Consider the following 19,648-nt stretch of genomic DNA (forward strand, 5'->3'; position numbering starts at 1 on the left):
AGCCTTCTTTTGCTCTTGAGGATGGGGGTTCAAATCCAAACGAGGTTAACACTTTGTACTGGTACATATTCCTGGTGGATGAGGAAAACAGTCTTATGGTTTAAGTAAAATGAAAACATCTGTTCAAGTCCTAAGGGAAAGAATTGTTTTTAAAAAGAAAGGGAGAGGGATGCTTGGTTCGTTAAAAGTGGAGATGGCTTCAGTCACTTTGCCAATATTAGATAATTACACTTTCAGGCAGGCTGAGTGGCTCAGTTGATTAAGAGCGTGAGCTCTGAGCAACAGGGGTCACCGGTTCGATTCCCACATGGGCCAGTGAACTGCGCCCAAGCTGAGCTGCCGCTGAGATGGTGAGAGCAGCATGCTCTTAACAGCAAGGCTGCTGGTTGGACTCTCGCATGGAATGGTGGGCTGCACCCACTCACAACTAAGATTGAACACGGCACCTTAAGCTGAGCAGCCCTGAGCTTCCTACAGGTGGCTGGATGACTCAGTGTGCAAACAAAGGTTACCGGTTCAACTCCTGCATGGGATGGTGGACTATGCCCACCCACAACTAAGATAGAAAGCAGCGACTGGACTTGAAGCTGAGATTGTGCCCTCCACAACTAAGATTGAAGGACAACAACTTGACTTGACTTGGAGCTGATGGGTCCTGGTAAAACACAATGTTCCCCTTCCCCAACTCCCCAATAAAAATCTTAAAAAAAAAAAAACCAATAATTACACTTTCAGTTGCGTTGCTCACCTAGGATGATGAACATTTGTATACAAGCCTTAGTTCAGTCTTTATTTTTCAGGATGCCATACCTATCTTATCCCCTACCCCTGTCTAAAGCCATATATTAATGTCTAACTGGTTTCAAGTGGTTTTCACACTAAATCAGGGTAAACCCAGCCCATTGAGTGATTGACCTTTTGCCACATAATTTGTCTGGGTCAGTAGCTGTGCACTCTGGGTAAGAAGTTGTATTAGTTAGTTATTGCTGCATGACAGAATCCCACAGTGCCCATGTATTAACTTAAATGCCCATTTATTAGCTCACAGTGTTTTTGGCCAGATCCGGGCACAGCATGACTGAAGTTTCTGCTCAGGGTCTCACAGGGTGTCATGTTCCAATCCGGAGTTCAGGTCCTCTTCCAAGCTCTTGCCAAGCGGTTGTGGCAGAATTCAGTTGCTTGTTATAGGTACTGAAGGCTTGATTCTCTTGCTAGCTGTCAGCCAGTGGCCACTCTCACCTCCAAGAGACTGCCCACACTCCTTGCCACATGGCCCCTTTTACTTTTAAAGATAGCAACAGAGCATCTCCCTCACATGGAATCCTGTTCACATTTTGATTCATTGGCTTCAGGAAGAGTTCATTCCCATTTTAAGCTCACCTGATTAAGTCAGGCTCACCCAAGACAATCTTTCTTGCAGTTAGCTGTGCCATATAACTTAAGTCAATCACAGGAGTGAAATCAATCATATTCACAGTCCTGAAGATTATGCAGAGGGAGAAAATCTTGGAGGTCAGCTTAGAATTCCTCCTACCATAAGAAATACAATGCAGCATTTCTCCTTTCAACTCTCTGGGCCTCCTTTTAGAGGAAAGACTGTGAGAAAAGGCCCTAAATAGACTTAATTAAATCTACTCTCTACTTGGAGGTACAGAGTAATAAAAATTAATATCAAAATAATAATTAAGAAGTTGGTTTTTTTTTAAGCTACAGAGTACTACAAATGTATTCATAAGTTACAGAAGTCAGACTGAATTTTAAATGAATGTATGATCTAAAAGAGAAATCAGAACACATGTTTAGTTAACAGATACATATTGGGCCTTTATTATGTGCCAAGCACTAGTTATACAGCAGTGGTCCAGCTTTCTTGGGTTTTACATTTTAGTTGAGGAGACTCCGAATGATAACAGGTAGAAATGCAGCCAAAAATAAATGCAGCAAAGATAACGAAAACTAAAACAACAGATGAACAAAGAATACTATTGCAAGTAGCAATCCTTCATTAAGGGAGACTAGATAGCTGACCTGGGAGAACATGAGGCCTTTGTGAGACAGGATTGTCATGTGGTTAAAAGCATGGCCTCTGGAGCTATAATAGATATCCTCCATTCCAGCTGTGTGACCTAAGGAAAATTACCTAGCATCTCTGTGCCTCTGTTTCCCTTGCTGTAAAAATTAGGTTCATAAGAGTACCTACCTCACAGAGTTGAAATTTATTCCTGTAAGACATTTAGAACAGTGTGCAGAGCACATGGTAAATGCACATATTGACTATCGCTTACTCTAGGCAGTGACTGAGTGCTCGGCAGCCATTATTTCTTTTAATCCTCACAATAATCCCAAGAAGTAAGCTGCATATTTTAAATGAGAAAATGTAGATACAGGGAGGCTAAGTAACTTCTTCAACACTATGTAGGCTACTAAAACACAGGTATGCTGGGATACAATCCAAAACTACAGCAAGCGATGGGAATCTGAGAAATTTTAAGTAGTTCTCTGCTGCTGGACTTTAGGATTTAATGGCATACTAACGTCTGCGACCGCACATTGAATGGTTTGCCATATGTTAAGATATTGTTATTAATAAGCGTAGATCTGTACCGACTGGTCACTTATTACCTGATAGTTTCTGATATTCAAAGAAAGAGAAAGGATCACTCTGGAGAGGGACTTCTAGCGAGGGCATCTGTGACTTACACACTAGACCCCGGGGCTTCACTACACTAGAGGTAAAGTCCATGTTGGTGGACTGAGAGAGGCAGGGGTGTCGCCTTGACAACGGATCTCATTGGTCTTGCAAAGTGAAACGGTTACACGATTGGCTGCGGAGGTTTCCAGCGGTCTACCGCGACTCTCTGATTGAATGAGGGGAGGTCTCGCTACTTTCCCTTAGGGCCTGTTGCTTGGCAACCGATTTGCGTCCTCCAGCTAAGCGTTCACCCAGTTACACCTGTGAAGCAGAGACGTCAACCCGCTACCACCACCGTAAGCCTACGCCTCTTACGTCCACTTCGCATAAAAACAGCAAGGGGTTGTCCCAAGTGTTCGTCCAAATCTGCCTTGAGACTCAGCTGTGGGCTGACATTGCGGTGACGCATCGCAGTCGAGAACGTGCCTAAGTTTTCTTTCTGGTAGTCTTCGTTTAGAGAAGTCAGAGGAGAAAAGAAAATCACTGTTATATGCCCAATTTAGAAGCCACTAATCTGGGGAGCACACAGCGTTCTGCAGCTCTAGAAAGCAAGTAACTTAGATCAGTTAACTAGGTGTGGGAGGGTGACCTGTAACCTCACACACCTGCCTCAGAGTAAACCCTAGGAGCGTGGGACAGGTGCCAGACCCTTTGCTGCCATATCATGCACAGCAGAGCTTACGTCTTGCTTCAAAGAGACTTCCAAGAGTTGAAGAAAAACAAATATGAGGTGAGTTTTGAGAACCAGGAGGGATGTGTTTCACTCGGGTATGAATTTTTTTAAAAACAGTTTAATCTGTAGTTATTCTATAAGGCATAATTTAGTTAAACCTAATTTGCTACTACAGTATTATTGCTTAACAAATCTATTTTATTATAACAACCTATTTCATAATAATAATTACTTAATAATAACAATAATAATAGTTAACAATATTGAGCACATCGTACTGAGTCATTTATGTGGTATTGAGCCCTGAAAACCAGGGTCTATCAGGTATAAGTGACTAGTCATGCAGGGTTGCTCTCATTAATTACAGTACTGTAAGTAGCATTTTGTTTTACCCACAAGAAACCTAAACGTTCAAGAGGTTCAGTAAATATTTGGCCCCAGGATTCTATCACAGGGTTTTCTGACTCCAAAACCCCTTGCTCTTAAGTCTTGTGTTCTACCACTTTTTATCCAGTGCACTTTTTGTCAATTGCTGTCACTTATAACACATAAATGCCTTTCCCTTATAATTTTAACACAGAGGAAGGCTTTGCCCCAAATGCTACCCATAAGGTTATCAGTGTTGATGGGTGCCACAAGCTGATTTATCATATGTAGTGTGGAGAATATTAAAACATGGAAGAGATGGGGTAAAAGGGAACAAAAGAGAAAGAATAGGGAAAAAAAGCTGTCCATAGGAGGGAGTCGAGTGCTAGCTATCAACAGTTGTTTCATGCGTAGTTCAATGGCATTGTTCTGTTTCCACCCCTGCTATAGAAGCATTGCCCTCACTGGAGATGTCAGGAACAATTACTGAGTCCAACAACTAACATCCCAGAGGTGTGTCCCTAACATTTGATATTGTTTCTGCTCTCCCTGGACTTTGAGGTTCTCTGTTGAAATATAATCCTGGGCTGAGTGGCTCATTGGTTAAGACTTGGCTTGGGAGCATGAGCTCTGAGCAGCAAGACTGTGGATTCGGATCCCATGTGGGCCAGTGACACTGCCCTCCACAGCTAAGATGGTGAGCAACAGCTCGACCTGGAGCTGGGCTGCCTTGAGTGGCCAGCGACGGCGTAGGCTGCAGCGGGGCTGCAGTGAGCTACTGAGAGTGGCCAGCAGCCGGCATGAGCTGCCGTGAGCGGCCGTCTAGTGGCCAGCGACCGATTTGCTCAGCCAGGAAGAGCACAATGTTAATACCAACATGGGCCAGTGAAGCAACGTCCTCCACAACTAGACTTAGAACCAAAGGACAGCAACTTGTCTGTTCCCCTTCCCCAATTCCCAATGCTGTTCCCTCCCCCAATTCCCCAATAAAATCTTTAAAAAAAAAAAAAAGATAATCCCATGAAGGGAGAAATAATTTGTAACTATAGATAATGTAGATATCATAAATATATTATAATGTTTATCCAGACTAACACCTAACATAATAACTATGTGGTTGCTCAGAAATATTTATTGAGTGTGTTTAGGCATGTTCCTCAGCATAATTGTTAAGGTTTTCTATGAAATACATTCTTGTCCTTCCATTGGGACAATGCCTCAAGTGTAGGGAAAATTTGTTTTTGTATACAAGCATAATTTTGGAGTTGTGTTTTTCTTAATGAAGATTTCTTTCATGCCTTCTATATAGCATCTGTATAGTTTTTAAAAGCTCTGAAGAAATGCATGCTTTCCAATTATTTCCTTCTTTTCTAATTTTTATCTTAAATTGGCTATTGACTTACATAAGCCACACGTCTCAATCTTCACCTTCTAGTCTCACTTGTGATTTCCACACTTAGGCCTTATTTTAAACTTGCTGTTGTGTGTGTTTCCTGGAATCTATCTTAGTATCTGTATAATAACACAATACATATCACCTCCTCAAATCAACGAATAAATAAATTATCAGGAAAAGAAAATGTAGAGTTTTGGAATTCATTGTAACCTGATATCTGATTTTCAAAGCTGCAATAAATGTTTAATCTTATTTTCTGCTTTGATTTTTTTTTAATTAAAGGGCATTACTGCCTTTCCTATAAGTGATGATAAGATGGAATGGGAAGCTAATATTGAAGGTCTACAGAATACAATTTGGCATGGTATGTATTTTCAAAACCAAACTACTTTTTGAAAAGCTTTTATACCATTATTAGTCTATCCTCTTTATAATAAGGTGGCATTATATAAATTTTCTAAAATTCTGAAAATATTCACATGTTATTTTTTCATTCTATGGCTTAGTTTTCTGCCATTTGTCAACCTAGATGGAAATTTTAGGTTTGAATTTCTCTTTATGCCAAATCTTAATGTTATTACATTTTTCAGAAATAGACACAGTAAAGCATAACAATTAAGAATACATTCTAACACTCTTCCATGAAATCAGAGAATAGCAATCAAAAATCCTGTTGGCATCACAATCCCACAATTACCTCTCATTGTTTTTCTCTATGATTTTCACCCAAATTTCCATCTGTCAAATTCTGAAGAAGACTGGGCCACTATAAACTTTAGTGATCATGTACTCTTTCAATCGTGGATTAATAAGATAGCTTTTTTGAGTGAAGTAGGGGAGAACAACATATAAAGCAGATAATTACAGTAAAATATAATATGTGCTTTTATGGATTTTGAACAGAGTTCTGAGGAGGCAGTGATTAGTAAAGTTTGCCTTGGAGAGTCAGGAATGACTTTGTAAGGAAGTGACATTTGAGTTGAGTCCTGAAGAATGCATAAGAGTTTGCCAGGTATAGAAGGACGGATAGGAAATTCAGGTAGAGTAAACAGAATGGCAAAGTCTTTTTTTTTTTAATTTTATTGTTAGTTTCAGGTGTACAGAACAATGCAATAGTTATCCTTTTCACCCTCACAAAGTAACAACCCCCCTCCCCCCATCTACTGCCCTCCCATCCCTGATATCATACTTACCTATTACAATTCCATTGACTCCATTCCCACTCTCTACTCCATGTCCCGTGACAATATGTATATATAATTATAGTTGACATACATTATTATTCAACATCAGCTTCAGATATACAGTGCGGTGGTCAGGCCTCTACACCAACTATGAAGTCGTCTCCCTAACAAGACATGAGTCCATCTGGCCCCCTAAAAAATATTTACAACATTATTGATTATATTCCCCAGACTGTCTTGTCTATCCCTGAGGCCATATTGTAGTTATCAATTTGTATTGTCTCGTCCCTTCCTCTTCTCCTTCATCCCCACCCCCTCCCAACTAGAAACCCTCAGTTTTTCCTCTGTGTCTCTGAGACTATTTCTGCTTATATTTCTCATTTATTCAGTTTTTTAGAATCCACGTATAAGTGAGATGATATGGTATTTGTCTTTCTCTGACTGACTTATTTCACTTAGCATAATGTTCTCTAGTTTCATCCATATTGTTGCAAATGGTACTATTTCCTTCTTTATATCTGAGTAATACTCCATTGTGTAAATGTACCATAGTTTCTTAATCCAGTCATCTACCGATGAGCATTTCGGTTGTTTCCAAGTCTTAGCTATTGTAAATAGCGCTGCAATGAACATAGGGGTGCATATATTTTTTTCGGATTAATGTCTTGGGTTTTTTTGGATAAATACCTAAGAGTGGGATTGCTGGGTCATAAGGTAGTTCCATTTCCAGTTTTTTGAGATACCTCCATACTGATTTCCATAGTGGCTGCACCAATCTGCAGTCCCACCAACAGTGCACCAGGGTTCCCTTTTCCCCACAACCTCGCCAGCATTTGTTGTTTGTTGATTTATTGATGATAGCTATTCTGACCGAGGTGAGGTGGTATCTCATTGTGGTTTTTATTTGCATTTCCCTAATGCTAAGTGAGGTTGAACATTTTTTTCATATGCCTGTTGGCCATCTGTATGTCCTCTTTGGAGAAATGTCTCTTCATATCCTCTGCCCATTTTCTAATTGGGTTGTTTGTTTTTTTGGTGTTGAGTTGCATGAGCATTTTATATATTTTGGATATGAACCCCTTATCAGATATCTTGTTGACAAATATCTTCTCCCATTCAGTAGGCTTCCTTTTTGTTTTATTGATGGTTTCTTTTGTTGTGAAAAAACTTTTAAGTTTGATGTAGTCCCATATGTTCATTTTTTCTTTTACTTCCCTAGCCTGCGGGGATGTATCAGTAAAAATATTGCTCAGGGTAATATCTGCAAATTTAGACCCTATATTTTCTGCTAGGAGTTTTATGGTCTCAGGTCTTATATTTAAGTCTTTAATCCATTTTGAATTTGTTCTTGTATATGGCATAAGGAGGTGGTCCAGTTTCATTTTTTTGCATGTGTCAGTCCAATTTTCCCAGCACCATTTATTACATAGACTATCTTTACCCCAATGTAAATTCTTGCTTCCCTTGTCATAGACTAACTGCCCGTGTATGCCTGGATTTAATTCTGGGCTCTCTATTCTGTTCCATTGATCTATGTGCCTGTTTTTATGCCAGCACTATACTGTTTTGATTACTGTGGCCTTGTAGTACGTTCTAATGTCTGGAAGTGTGAGCCCCCCGACTTTGTTCTAGGCAAAGTCTTATAAACAAGAGAGGGTGCAGAAAATTCTGGAACAGTGAGTTCAGTCAACAAGAGATACACAATGAAGGGAGCAGGTGTTAGGAGGATGGAGTTAATGATTGGAAAGGACTGGAGGGAAACAGGCTGATAACATTGTAGGATTCGTTTGTGAGGAACCTATTATACCATCTAGAGGGGTCTCTGCACCCTATGATCCAATTTACTTAAAAATGATAACTTTAGGGACCATGGGAGGCTAAACTGTAGGAAGAAACTTCAGTGTTAATCAGGTTACAGGTAGCCAGTACCACATGACACTATGGTAAAAATGTTTATTTCTATATTGCAGGAATATTCTTCCCACTGACAATAAATTTCTCATTGGAGTACAATTTTGTCCCTCCAGTTGTGACATTTAGAACTATTCCTTTTCATCCAAATGGTAAGGACCAAATGAGGTGTTTATCATCGGAGCTCTGTCCTTATTATCCTTGTTCCTTACTCGTGTTTAGTAATGTTTCTTTTTCCCAACTTTGTTATTATTATCAAAGTAAGTGTGCTTACAGGGCAAAATATTTTAAAAAATTAATCACCTTGAATCCTGATTCAAAGGGATACTACTCTCAACATTTAACCAAATGTATTTCCTTATCACTATCTATGTATTTTTTCTGCATAGTTGAACATAGCACTGGGAGTTCTAGTCAGAGCAATTGGGTAAGAAAAAGAAATAAAAGGCATCCACATTGGAAAGGAAGACATAAAACTGTCACTGTTTGCAGATGACATGATATCATATATAGAAAATATTAAAGACCCACCGAAAAAAAACTGTCGGAACTAATAAACAAATTCTGTAAAGTTTCAGGATACAAAATCATTCAATACACAGAAACCTGTTGTGTTATTTATTTATTTGTTTATTTATTTATTTATTTATTTATTTATTTTTAGCTGAGCCATCCTGCCACCTGTTGACAGGTCATCGGCAGCTCAGCTCGGGCCAGGACTTGAACCGCTGTTGCTCAGAGCTCGCACTCTTGAGTGAGCTCTTAACCAACTGAGCCACTCGTCCGGCCCTGTTGTGTCTTTATACATTAATAAAGAGGAGGGAGAAATGTGGGAGAACGTGTGATTGTTCTTCTTTCTCTCCCTCACTCCTCCTCCAAGGAGAAGTGACTTATCTAACAGGGGAGATGTGAAGAAGAATTGAGCACGTGAGGCACACCACTTTCCCGACACTTTCTTTCCAACCAGCCTGACCATAGAGTGGGCGTCGTCCCTGTTTCTCCAGACAGGAAACCTAGGCAGGCCTTCCGCTGAGGGATTAAATTCAAATCAGGGGGACATTTGTGGAACTCAATTAAACGTTGATCAAGTACATTCTCCATTTCCGTCTTACATACAGTAAAGTTGATAATTTTTACTTGCATCTTTCAACACTGTGGTCTATTTCATTATATACAAACCTTGGAGGAGAGGAGTATTATTATACCCCAAACTCCAAAAGATGGCTATGTACAGTTCTAAATGTACATAGATACAGAAAGCCAAATTGCCTTTCAGTGATGTTATTTACATTTCCACCAGGAATCATATATACAGTTCACATTTACCACCCTCCGATTCTGGACATTGAAACTTTGGAGAAATTTTTTTTTGCCAATTTGATAAGAATCTTTTTTGATATTTTAATAAGCAATTCTTTGAATACTTGTGATCTAAACATTTTTTCACATCTTTTGATTGTGTTTCTTAGTTTGTGAATTATCCAGCTTATTAACAGTGCATCACATTGTCCTAGATGTTGCAAATATTTCCCTTCATTTGTCATTAATTGTTAAATTTTGTTGATTCTGTTTCTTTATTTACATCTGGGATTTTTAAAATTTTATGTAGTCACATTTGTCTTGTCCTTTGAGAGTTTTTACAATTATCTTTAAGCTTAGATGATCTTTCCCCAAAAAACAATGAAATCATTTTAACTTTCTTCTAGTTATTCTATGGTTTTATTTTTCATATTTCACTCCTTTTTTTTTCAAATACAGATTTAGTTAATTAACTGTGTTAGGGCACAGGCCAAGCTTCTGTATATCTTTCCAATCTCTATATAATAGAACAAAGCTGGCAGGGAGGTTTTGCCATCCTCGACATATGGCTCCCATTTCTAGATCTAAGGCATTTACTGTTTGTCACCATTTCCAGCCAGTGGGAAAGGGAAAGAGAAAGAGAAAAGGGCAAAACAACTTCCTTAAGAAAATATGATCCAGAAGTTGCATACTTTACTTCTATTGATATCCCATGATTAAAACTTAGTCACATGGCTCCATCTTGCTAGAGGGGAGGCTGAGAGAAATAGTCTGAGCAGCCAGGTATTCATCTAGACAGCATGAGTTAATAGGGATTGGGGACAGACATAGTGATCTTATTACAGAGAGAAGAAATGGAAGAAAGAAAGAGCAGATACTGGAGGACGATGAGTAGTTTGCAACAACACTTTTTATCCCATTTCTTGATTATCTATCTTTTCTTTCACCAGTGAATCATAATTTCACTTTTAACATACAACAGTTTTAATACATACTAGAATTTTTTTCTAAATTCTCTTATTACATCATTCTTTCTGTCTAATCTTGTGTCCCACTGCATTGTTATAATTATTGTGGTTTTACAATACGAAGTAATATATTAAATCAAAGATCCCTATTTTCCCTTTTCAAAACTTTCTTCTCAGTTTTTACTTTTTTTTGTTGCAAGTTTCTTCTATTGGAGTATAAATGTTTTTCTTTTTCATTTATAAAAATTATATACGGGTGGCCGGTTAGCTCTGGTGGTTAGAGCGAAGGCTCATAACACCAAAGTTGGTGGTTCAATTCCCACATGGGCCAAGGAGCTGCACCCTCCACAACTAGATTGAAGACAACTACTTGACTTGGAGCTGATGGGTCCTGGAAAAACATACTGTTCCCCAATAAAATTTAAAAAAAAATTACACATTACTAAAAGTATCATTAATAATGACAGCTATCGTTTTCAAGGATTCACTATATGCCAAGGGCTCTATTAAGTACTTTATTTTATTCATTCTTTACAGTGAAGGTGCATACTTTAATCGTATCCCCATTTCACATATTAGGAATGTGAAACCTAGAGAAGTAAAGTTAATTGCTCAATGTCACATAGAGTTGATGTTCAAATCAGTGTGTCTGACACCAACGTCAATGCTTTTAACAGCTACAGTGTATTAAATGTCTGTCATATTCACTACAAATAATTTTTCTGCTTTGTCATTACTTTCTAATGTTGCCTATAATAATTTTATTATATATATATATATATCACTATTAATATTAATGTATTATTTTAATACAGTAGACCAACGTACTGGTCGACCCTGTATAGACTTTTTGGACAACCCTGATAAGTGGAACACAAGCTATACATTGAGCAGTATCTTGCTTACTCTGCAGGTAAGATCAGATTAATATCAATTTCCCTCTTTAATACTTTTAATTATCCCAGTTATTCAAAACATGAGGACTAAAATGTGTAATGCCTATGTAAATGTTGAAAGATTTCAGTAAACTTATTTAAATCAATAATATATTTACATCGAGATTATGAAATGGGACTTGAATTATAAAAACTATTATTTTGAAGTGAAATTGTTATTTAAGGCCTTTTATAAAAGAAAAAACACTGTTTGGATAGTTTCAATTCTAGAAATATAGTTTTAGGTTTTCTTTTGGCTTCTAACATTATTTCATAATATAATTTCATATCTTTCCTCATTTATGAAACTTGCCTTTTTCAGAGAGGTGACTCAAGTGACTACAACTTAAAGTGAGCAGCTTTATCCTGTTTTTCTGACAGAGCTAGCTACTTGCTTTCATATCAAACCCAGTGAACAATTAAGCCAGAGAGTTTCTTCTGCCCTCAGGTAGATGTCTGTTTCTCAAACGCCCCTTTACTTCCTGGCCCCAGTGTGGTGTCATTCTTGACCTTCAACAAGCCCCCTTTCTCATTCAATGACAAAGTAAATTACTTCAGTGGCACTTGCTTTGAAGACTGACAGATATTGAGCCTTGACCTGCTCAGTGAATTACTACATGAACATACTCATCATTAATAATATATGAAGATAAACTATTAAATTCTGATTATCTGGAATACTTGAAAATAACAGATTCTGGCTTAATTGAATTTTTCAGTAGCAGAAATATAATACAAGTTCCATTTCTCCCATTTCTTGTTTAAATAAAATAATAGCTTTTTGTTTAGTCATCTTAGTATACTGAATAAAATTTAATCTTTTTTTAAAGATTCAATGTTTTACTTATTCATTCACTCATTCATTCTACAAATATGTATTGAGCATCTCTCTATGGGTGCCAGGCCATGTTCTAGGAGAGACATTTGAGCAAAAACTTTAAGGAAGTGAGTGAGCATGATATACAGATAACTGGGGTTGATCTTTTGGATTCTTTTAAACTGAATCATATTCCTACCTTTTCCACCTAAATTAGGATCTGCCTTAAGAATAGAAACTGAGGGCTGGCCGAGTGGCTCAGTTGGTTAAGAGTGTAAGCTCTGAGAAACAGGGTCGCCGGTTTGATTCCCACATGGGCAAGTGAGCTGTGCCCAAACTGAGAGTAGGTGGCAGGATGGCTCAGCTGGTGAGAGCATATGCTCCTAACAACAAGGTTGCCAGTTCAACTCCTGCATGAGATGGTGGGCTATGCCACCCACAACTAAGATTGAACACAACACCTTGAGATGAGCAGCCATGAGCTGCCGACAGGTGGCCGGATGGTGACTAGACTTGGAGCTGAGCTAGCTGTGCCCTCCACAACTAAGACTGAAGGACAATAACTTGGCTATTCCCCTTCCACAATTCCCCAACACTGTTTCCCTTCCCCAATTCCCCAATACAATCTTAGGGGAAAAAAAGAAAGACTAGAAACAATGTTCCCAAAATGTAATGAGTGAGGGCAAACCAGAAGGAAATGGTGAAAATTTTGAATAGCACAATGATTTAATAAAAGGTAAATTTGGGGCTCTGAGATTAGATTGCTTGGTTTCACATCCTGGTTCTGCCACATTATGTGTATCATTGGACAAGTTATTTCACTTCTCAATGACTCAATTTCTTCATCGGTAAAATGGAGTTGTTGGTAGCTACCTCATGTGACATGTACAGATTAAATGAATGAATGCATATAAAATACTTAGAACTGTGTGTGGTCCAAGAAAATAACTTAATAAAAGCTAGTTAGTTATTATTGTTCTTACTTTTAAATATTAATGCAAAGTGACAACAAAGTGTTGTCATGGAAAAATATAATGGAAAGCCCATAGATAACAAAGTTGTCTTTTTATTTTTTCAAATAGATTCATAAAACAAATATACCCACATTATAGAAGATTTTTAAAACAGTGGAAAGGAAAAGAAAATCACTAGTAGTTACAAAGAAAAACCCTAATCCTACTGTTATTAGCATTTCTTTCTGATCTTTTCTCCGATTTTTTATGTTTAAAAATTTTCAGTTCCACATTCGCGGCAGGGTAAAGCCAGTTCTGTTGCCTGACAAATGTGAGAAGTAAACCCCATTCCTATGATACCTTCATACTTTTCTTCTCTAATAGTGCTCGGTTCCATTCAGGTTTAAAAAGCATTTATAGACTTCCAAACTGTAAAGTTACAAAGCCAGGAAAATCTTGGACCTTAAAACATGCTCAGTCCAGTTCTCTAATTGGCAACCCATTTTCTCCCTCCCTCTTCCTCAGTCTGTCTGGCCAACAACTGCTCACCTCATAAGAGTCAGGTCAAATGAGTCTTCCTCTGAAATGCCTTTCTTGGTTTCTTTTCCTACATGGCTTTGGTTTTTGAGGGGATTCCTTTGTCCCTCACCCAGAGAACACTTCCCTAAGCCCATTCCTATCAGAGCTCTATACTACTGTAACGCACATACTGCTTCCTTATTGGTCTTCCCCTATTGGACGACAAGCTCCTCGAGGTCAAGGAACAGGACTGATGCATCTTTGATCCCCAGAACCAACCCAGAACAGTGCTGACATTTAGGAGATACTAAGTAACATGAATGCAGCAAGGAATGACCTGAATTTTTACATCATTGCAATTGTAGTGTATATATATATATATATATATATATATATATATACACACACACACACATATATGTATGTATGTATGTATGTATATGTATAAATTATATAACCTGTTTCTTTTTAACTCCACATTTTGTCTCAAGTAATTTCCATATCGCTACAGTTAATATTTTAGTGGCTATTTAATAGTGCTTTCCAGGTCAGTGCCACCCAATAGAACTTTCTGCAGTGATGAAAATGTCCACTATCTGCGCTGTCCAGTAGAGTAGCCACTAGTCACATGTGGTTACTGAGCACTGGACATGTAGCTAGTGTAACTGAGGAACTCAGTTTTTCCTTTAATTTTAAGTAATTTAAATGGAAATTGTCACCTGTGGCTACAGCCTACTGAAATGGGCAGTACACGTATAGACCATAATTTCCGACTACTTCCCTTCAAGTAACAGGTGAGACACATTTATAATTATCACATTGTTATTCAAGGGAGTGATACTTGAAGTAGTGTTTAAAACAGTTTAGTGTCTAAACATATTAATCATCTCCTCCAAAATTTTTTATAATCTTAATTTTTTTAACACCTTCACATATAATGCAAAGGTAAATATCAACACCCATCCATAGAATTAATCCCAAATTCATTGGATTTAACTAATTGGATATTAGAAAATATGCTTAGGCGCAGTTGTTTACTGATACTTCAATTTTTGTGCTTATCATCTATAGAGCTTTCTATGTTATTTCATACTATCACATGGCTACAAGTTTTACTATTTCAGTAGGGTGCCTGATTTATACATTTGCATATATGCCTTATTATCCAGTTCTTAAAAATCATTAAGTATACTGAGTAGCTTGTATACACAGTACACGAAAAGGTCTTAGGCACAGTGTCAGTGGGAAGACTGTTGAATAAACTTTACCAGATGTGCCTCTCTGAGAAAGATTATCTTTCCAGCCAAAGACTAAAAGCTTGCTCTTAAAGATAAGTTTCATCTGCTTCCCACCCACTTTGAAAGGTATAGTGCAATCCACATTGAGTCCTTATTTAAGCAATTATAATATTCTTGGAAATGTAGCTCAAATGTGTTTTCCTAATAGGAAAACTCAAATAGCAGAAAATTTTTGTTGATTTTGAAATAACAGATGTCAGATTATTGCTTTCATTAGTGAAAGATTGCCATCATTTCCATGACTCTTAAGTCACAATTATCCACCTTGTCCTGCATCTATATTTAGGTATTCTGTTAGTTATTCTTTTGGCTATATTTTATTATATAGTTTGAATGATATAATGTAATATTCAAAATACTGATTATTAAATTAATGTTTGCAATTTGGGCTAATGTTAATTTTGAGATACCAGATAAACAAGATCATGGTCTAGTAGATCATGGTCTAACTATTAAGTTTTAGTTATGGCTGGTCCCCTTTTTTGTCCAAATGCACATATATTATGATAGGCAGAATTTTAAAGATTTCCCCCAGCACACCCATCCTCTGGTTATTCAATCAAACACTAATCTAGGTACTGCTGTGAAAGAACTTCACAGATGGAATTATGGTTACTAATCAGCGGACCTTAAAATCAGAAGGTTATCCTGAATTATGTAGGGGGTTAGGGGGGCAAAGTAATCATGTGAGTCCTTAACAGTAGAAGAGGAAGGCAGAAGAGTCACTCAGAGAAATACAGTGGAAGAAGGAGAAGGGATGTGGCGGAGGGGGGGACACATCAGAGAGATTCCAATTATGAGAAGGATTTTTCACACTTTTACTCACTCTGCGATATAGGGGTTCATGGGTAAGGACCTTCAAGAGACCTCTTGGAGCTGAGGGTGGCTCCCAGCTAACAGCCAGCAAAAAAAGAGGGACCTCAGTCCTTCAAATGCAAGGGATTGCGTTCATGTAACAAACAACCTGAATGAACTTGGAAGCAGATTCTTCCAGAACCGCTGATGAGAGCCCAGTTAGCCAACACCTTGATTTCAGTCTTATTATATCTGGACAAGGGAAACCAGCTCAACCATGCTAGATTTCCCACCTGCAGAAATGTGAGATAATAAATGTGTATTGTTTTAAGCTGCTACATTTGTGGTAATTTGTTACAGCCGCACTAGAAAACTGCTACAGATACCAAATTAATCATATGATGATCTAGGGGGATATTGGAGTGTACACAAGCCTTTATAAATGTGTTTGTTTTACCTGTGATCTAAATATGATCTCATGTTACACAATGTAAGTTTTTATTTTTTAATGGAAATGTTTCAGTGTTTCCTAATGTTAAGTTCTTTTTACACATACATCCAATTTAAATTTATGTGATAGGAAGGAATAAGGTGTAGGAAGGAGCTTGTAACTCTCTTTGATTCTAATGTTTGGCTCGTGAATGTACAGTATAAAACCAAGATAGGTCAAAAGTTTCTTGAGAGCAGGGACTATGTCTCATTTGTCTTTGTATCTATTTCCAGGCAGTTACATTGTAGGCATTTAATAAATGCTTCTTGAATGTTGTATGTATTGGTTTGTCTTTTTTGCTCTAAGAAAAAAAATTTACTTAAAAAAACTGTATTTTTTTATATAGGTTATGCTTTCTAATCCAGTTCTAAAAAATCCAGTGAATTTGGAAGCAGCCCGAGTGCTGATTGAAGATGAAACTACGTACAAACTAATAGTTCAAAGACTTTTCCACGAGCCATTACAATGTAAGAAGTGCCTACCTATTTTTATTTGCCCATTATTAATTATACATTTATAGAAAAAATAAGTGATCTAGACAATAACTGTTATACAAGAGAACATTTCTGTATCCATTTTTAGTAATGAAATTGTACTAAGATCTGTCCTATTGTACCTCTGTCAAACCAATCAGTGTGATCCTTTTTACAATACTATCAAAGATGGTAAGCTTAGTATCGTTAAATGTTATGGTCATATAGATGGATGGAGTCCATTTAAACTAGTCTATCCATCATAAACATATGGCATCTAATTTTAACTCTTTGCCCTATAATGGATATTTCCTAGATTTCACCTGCAGTACCCTAGACCTTACTGATCTGGGACTCCTTTCCTCTTTTTTTATACCAATATAAAATTATTATTATTATTATTATTATTATTATTATTATTATTATTATTAGTTTCAGGTGTATGGACTCCTTTCCTCTTGATTATCATAAATGTTCAGCATTGTTTTTTTCTGGAGAGTTCCCCCCACCAGGTATTCCTTCTAAGTCCATGTGGAAATGGCCACCTGAGTCTCTTCAGTCTTCCTGCTTTGTTGACCAGTGTTTTTTTGATACCCTTGGTTTGCTCTCTCATCCTGCCAGCGACTTCTTCATGACGCTTAACTCCACCTCCTCCGTTGCTCCAGTGCTCTTTCTACAGTTAGCAGAGCAATGCTGTGGGCTCCCTATGCCCAGAAGAGTTTGCCAGAAGTGAGGGTTGGGCCCCTGGTGACATTGTTCTTTCCTTGATGTCCTGTCCCTCCTCTCCCAGCAATGCACAGCAACCTGGCATAGTAGCTGGTGTCATTACCTCTTCAATCAGCAGGACCTGCTATTCAGACTCACTCTACCAAGCTGATCTCTCATGTGCTTTATCTCTAAGATGTCCACTGTCTCATTTTCCAGTTCCCTCCTAGAAGCTGCCAGTCTATTAGCTAGGTCTGTACAATTGAGACCAAGTTCAAGTGCCTCTCCGCAGGGCTTCTGGGTCTGATGCAATCAAGCAGTATTAACCAGGCATCTTTTTCAGTATCTTTGAACATGGCATGATTGCTGTGGGACTCCTTAAATGTCCCCTGACAGTTTTGAGGCTGGTTTGTTTACAGAGGAATCACATTGCTTCACTCTGACCACATTTCTGACCTACCAAAATACTGTAGCATCCACTCCTATATCCTCTGCACTCAGTAGTTATTTGTGGAATTAATGAATGAATGAACGAATGTATGATACATATCACTTAACCTTTTTGAGCCCTACAGTACTGTCATTGTAGAGAAAGAGCCTATGCCAAAGCTCTATGCATATTCTGGTAGATGGAAATTTAAAAATTGGTTTTAAATAATTTTCTCCAGTAAGTGATCTGTGCAATAATTTTGGTTTTGCCCTGCATAGAGAAAGGATGAGAAGAAAACTAAAGAAAAAGTGGCCCTGTCTTGTGTCCTCATGTCAGCTAGATGTTATCTATCACTCCTTTCAGTTCTCCATCTTTGCCATCAAACCGCCCAGAAGGGCTGCCCAAATTGCCAAGTCACCAAGGCAAATGAGGAAAACAGCAAATAATACTTTGGCAGGTTTTTGCTACATTCTCAGTTATGTTGGTGAAATATGTGGAAATCCAAAACAGTAAATAGTTACCAGCTTGCTTGCCCTCTCGGCTGGATGGGGAGTACTAGCCTAGGGTACCACAAAGAGAATGATTTTCTGCAGCTTCATAGGGAAAGAGTGCTGTGGTGCAGCCGAGACAGCTATGGGTGAGAAATGAGGTTCAGAAAACTCATTCACTTTAAATCCCACAGTAGTATAACACTATGTAGATGTCTGTGAAAAACTGCATCTAATCAGAATGAATTACCTGTAACAACTTGAAAAAGGGTCTGTACTAGAATGCTGCAAGAATCATCTCTCATTTATATTTAATACATTAATAAAGAGGTCTAGAAAATGCATAGAAAGAATTGTCACCACATTTTTAGATAACACAAAACCAGAACAGACAGTTAATTGTATAAATGAGAAATTCAAGAGGCAGCTAATTGTATCATCTCTGTAGGCATTAATTATAGGCAAGAGCAATATCCTCAGCACCCACTGTGATGTCTGGTTGTATGTACTGTAGTAAATAAAAATGTGTGGAATGAATGAATGAAATAATACACATACTCTTAGATCCTGATTTCACTTCAGAGTTTACAAAGTGCTTTCACCTGTATTTACTCATCCAGTTCACCCTCTTCCTCATTGAGGAAGCCGATCATCAACAACGAAGCTCAGGACCACAGGGGACAAGCTGAAGAGCTCCAGCTCCAGCCTGGGCCTGACCGTCTCCTCTGTGCTTCCTTCCACGTGTAATGGAAAGAGCAAAGAGTCATTCATTTGGGATCAAAGAATTAAATTTCCAAGTACAGAATGCAAGAGACCTGACTTGATAGCAGAACTCTCTTCTACGAAAAAAATTCTAGGGGAGGTATTTGACCCCAAGCTTAATGGGCACCAATAATAGATGGTGCCCTTCTCTGAAGCATGTGTTAGATTAGATGATAATTTTACCCTGCTCTGGTGCAGGGGGCCCTCACTTGGAATATCAGCATGTTCAGTCTGGAGCACCACATTTCCCATGGCTGCAGAAACTGTATATGTTCAGCTAGTGGAAGAAAAGATAAAAGAAAGTTGTGAAAGCTGTTTTCAAATGTTTGAAGGGATTTCCTGTAAGGGAAACTTCTCCATTGCTCCAGAAAACTAAAGGAAGACTGTTATTGAAGCTATGAGCCAGTCACGCCTACCTGAGGCCTGCTGGGTTGCAGCAACTGAAGACCAGGATACACAGGCTGGGCCCTGCCTTGTGCCAGAACATACCTTGA

The 19,648-nt window shown here is 38.1% G+C and overlaps 1 protein-coding gene across 1 annotated transcript in view; it reads left to right on the plus strand.

The window, feature by feature from the left end:
* The first annotated feature begins 3,031 nt into the window (after window positions 1–3,031).
* UBE2U (ubiquitin conjugating enzyme E2 U) overlaps window positions 3,032–19,648 on the plus strand; it is a 41,662-nt gene continuing 25,045 nt past the window's right edge. The window contains exons 1-5 of the mRNA XM_019628198.1: window positions 3,032–3,422; window positions 5,410–5,491; window positions 8,282–8,374; window positions 11,305–11,402; window positions 16,643–16,763. Of these exons, the coding sequence (XP_019483743.1) occupies window positions 3,357–3,422; window positions 5,410–5,491; window positions 8,282–8,374; window positions 11,305–11,402; window positions 16,643–16,763 (460 nt within the window). The 5' untranslated portion in view covers window positions 3,032–3,356. The remainder of the gene's footprint in view (window positions 3,423–5,409; window positions 5,492–8,281; window positions 8,375–11,304; window positions 11,403–16,642; window positions 16,764–19,648) is intronic.

Source organism: Hipposideros armiger, unplaced genomic scaffold (genome assembly GCF_001890085.2).
Source record: "Hipposideros armiger isolate ML-2016 unplaced genomic scaffold, ASM189008v1 scaffold_755, whole genome shotgun sequence".
In the NCBI taxonomy this organism is placed as follows: domain Eukaryota; kingdom Metazoa; phylum Chordata; class Mammalia; order Chiroptera; family Hipposideridae; genus Hipposideros; species Hipposideros armiger.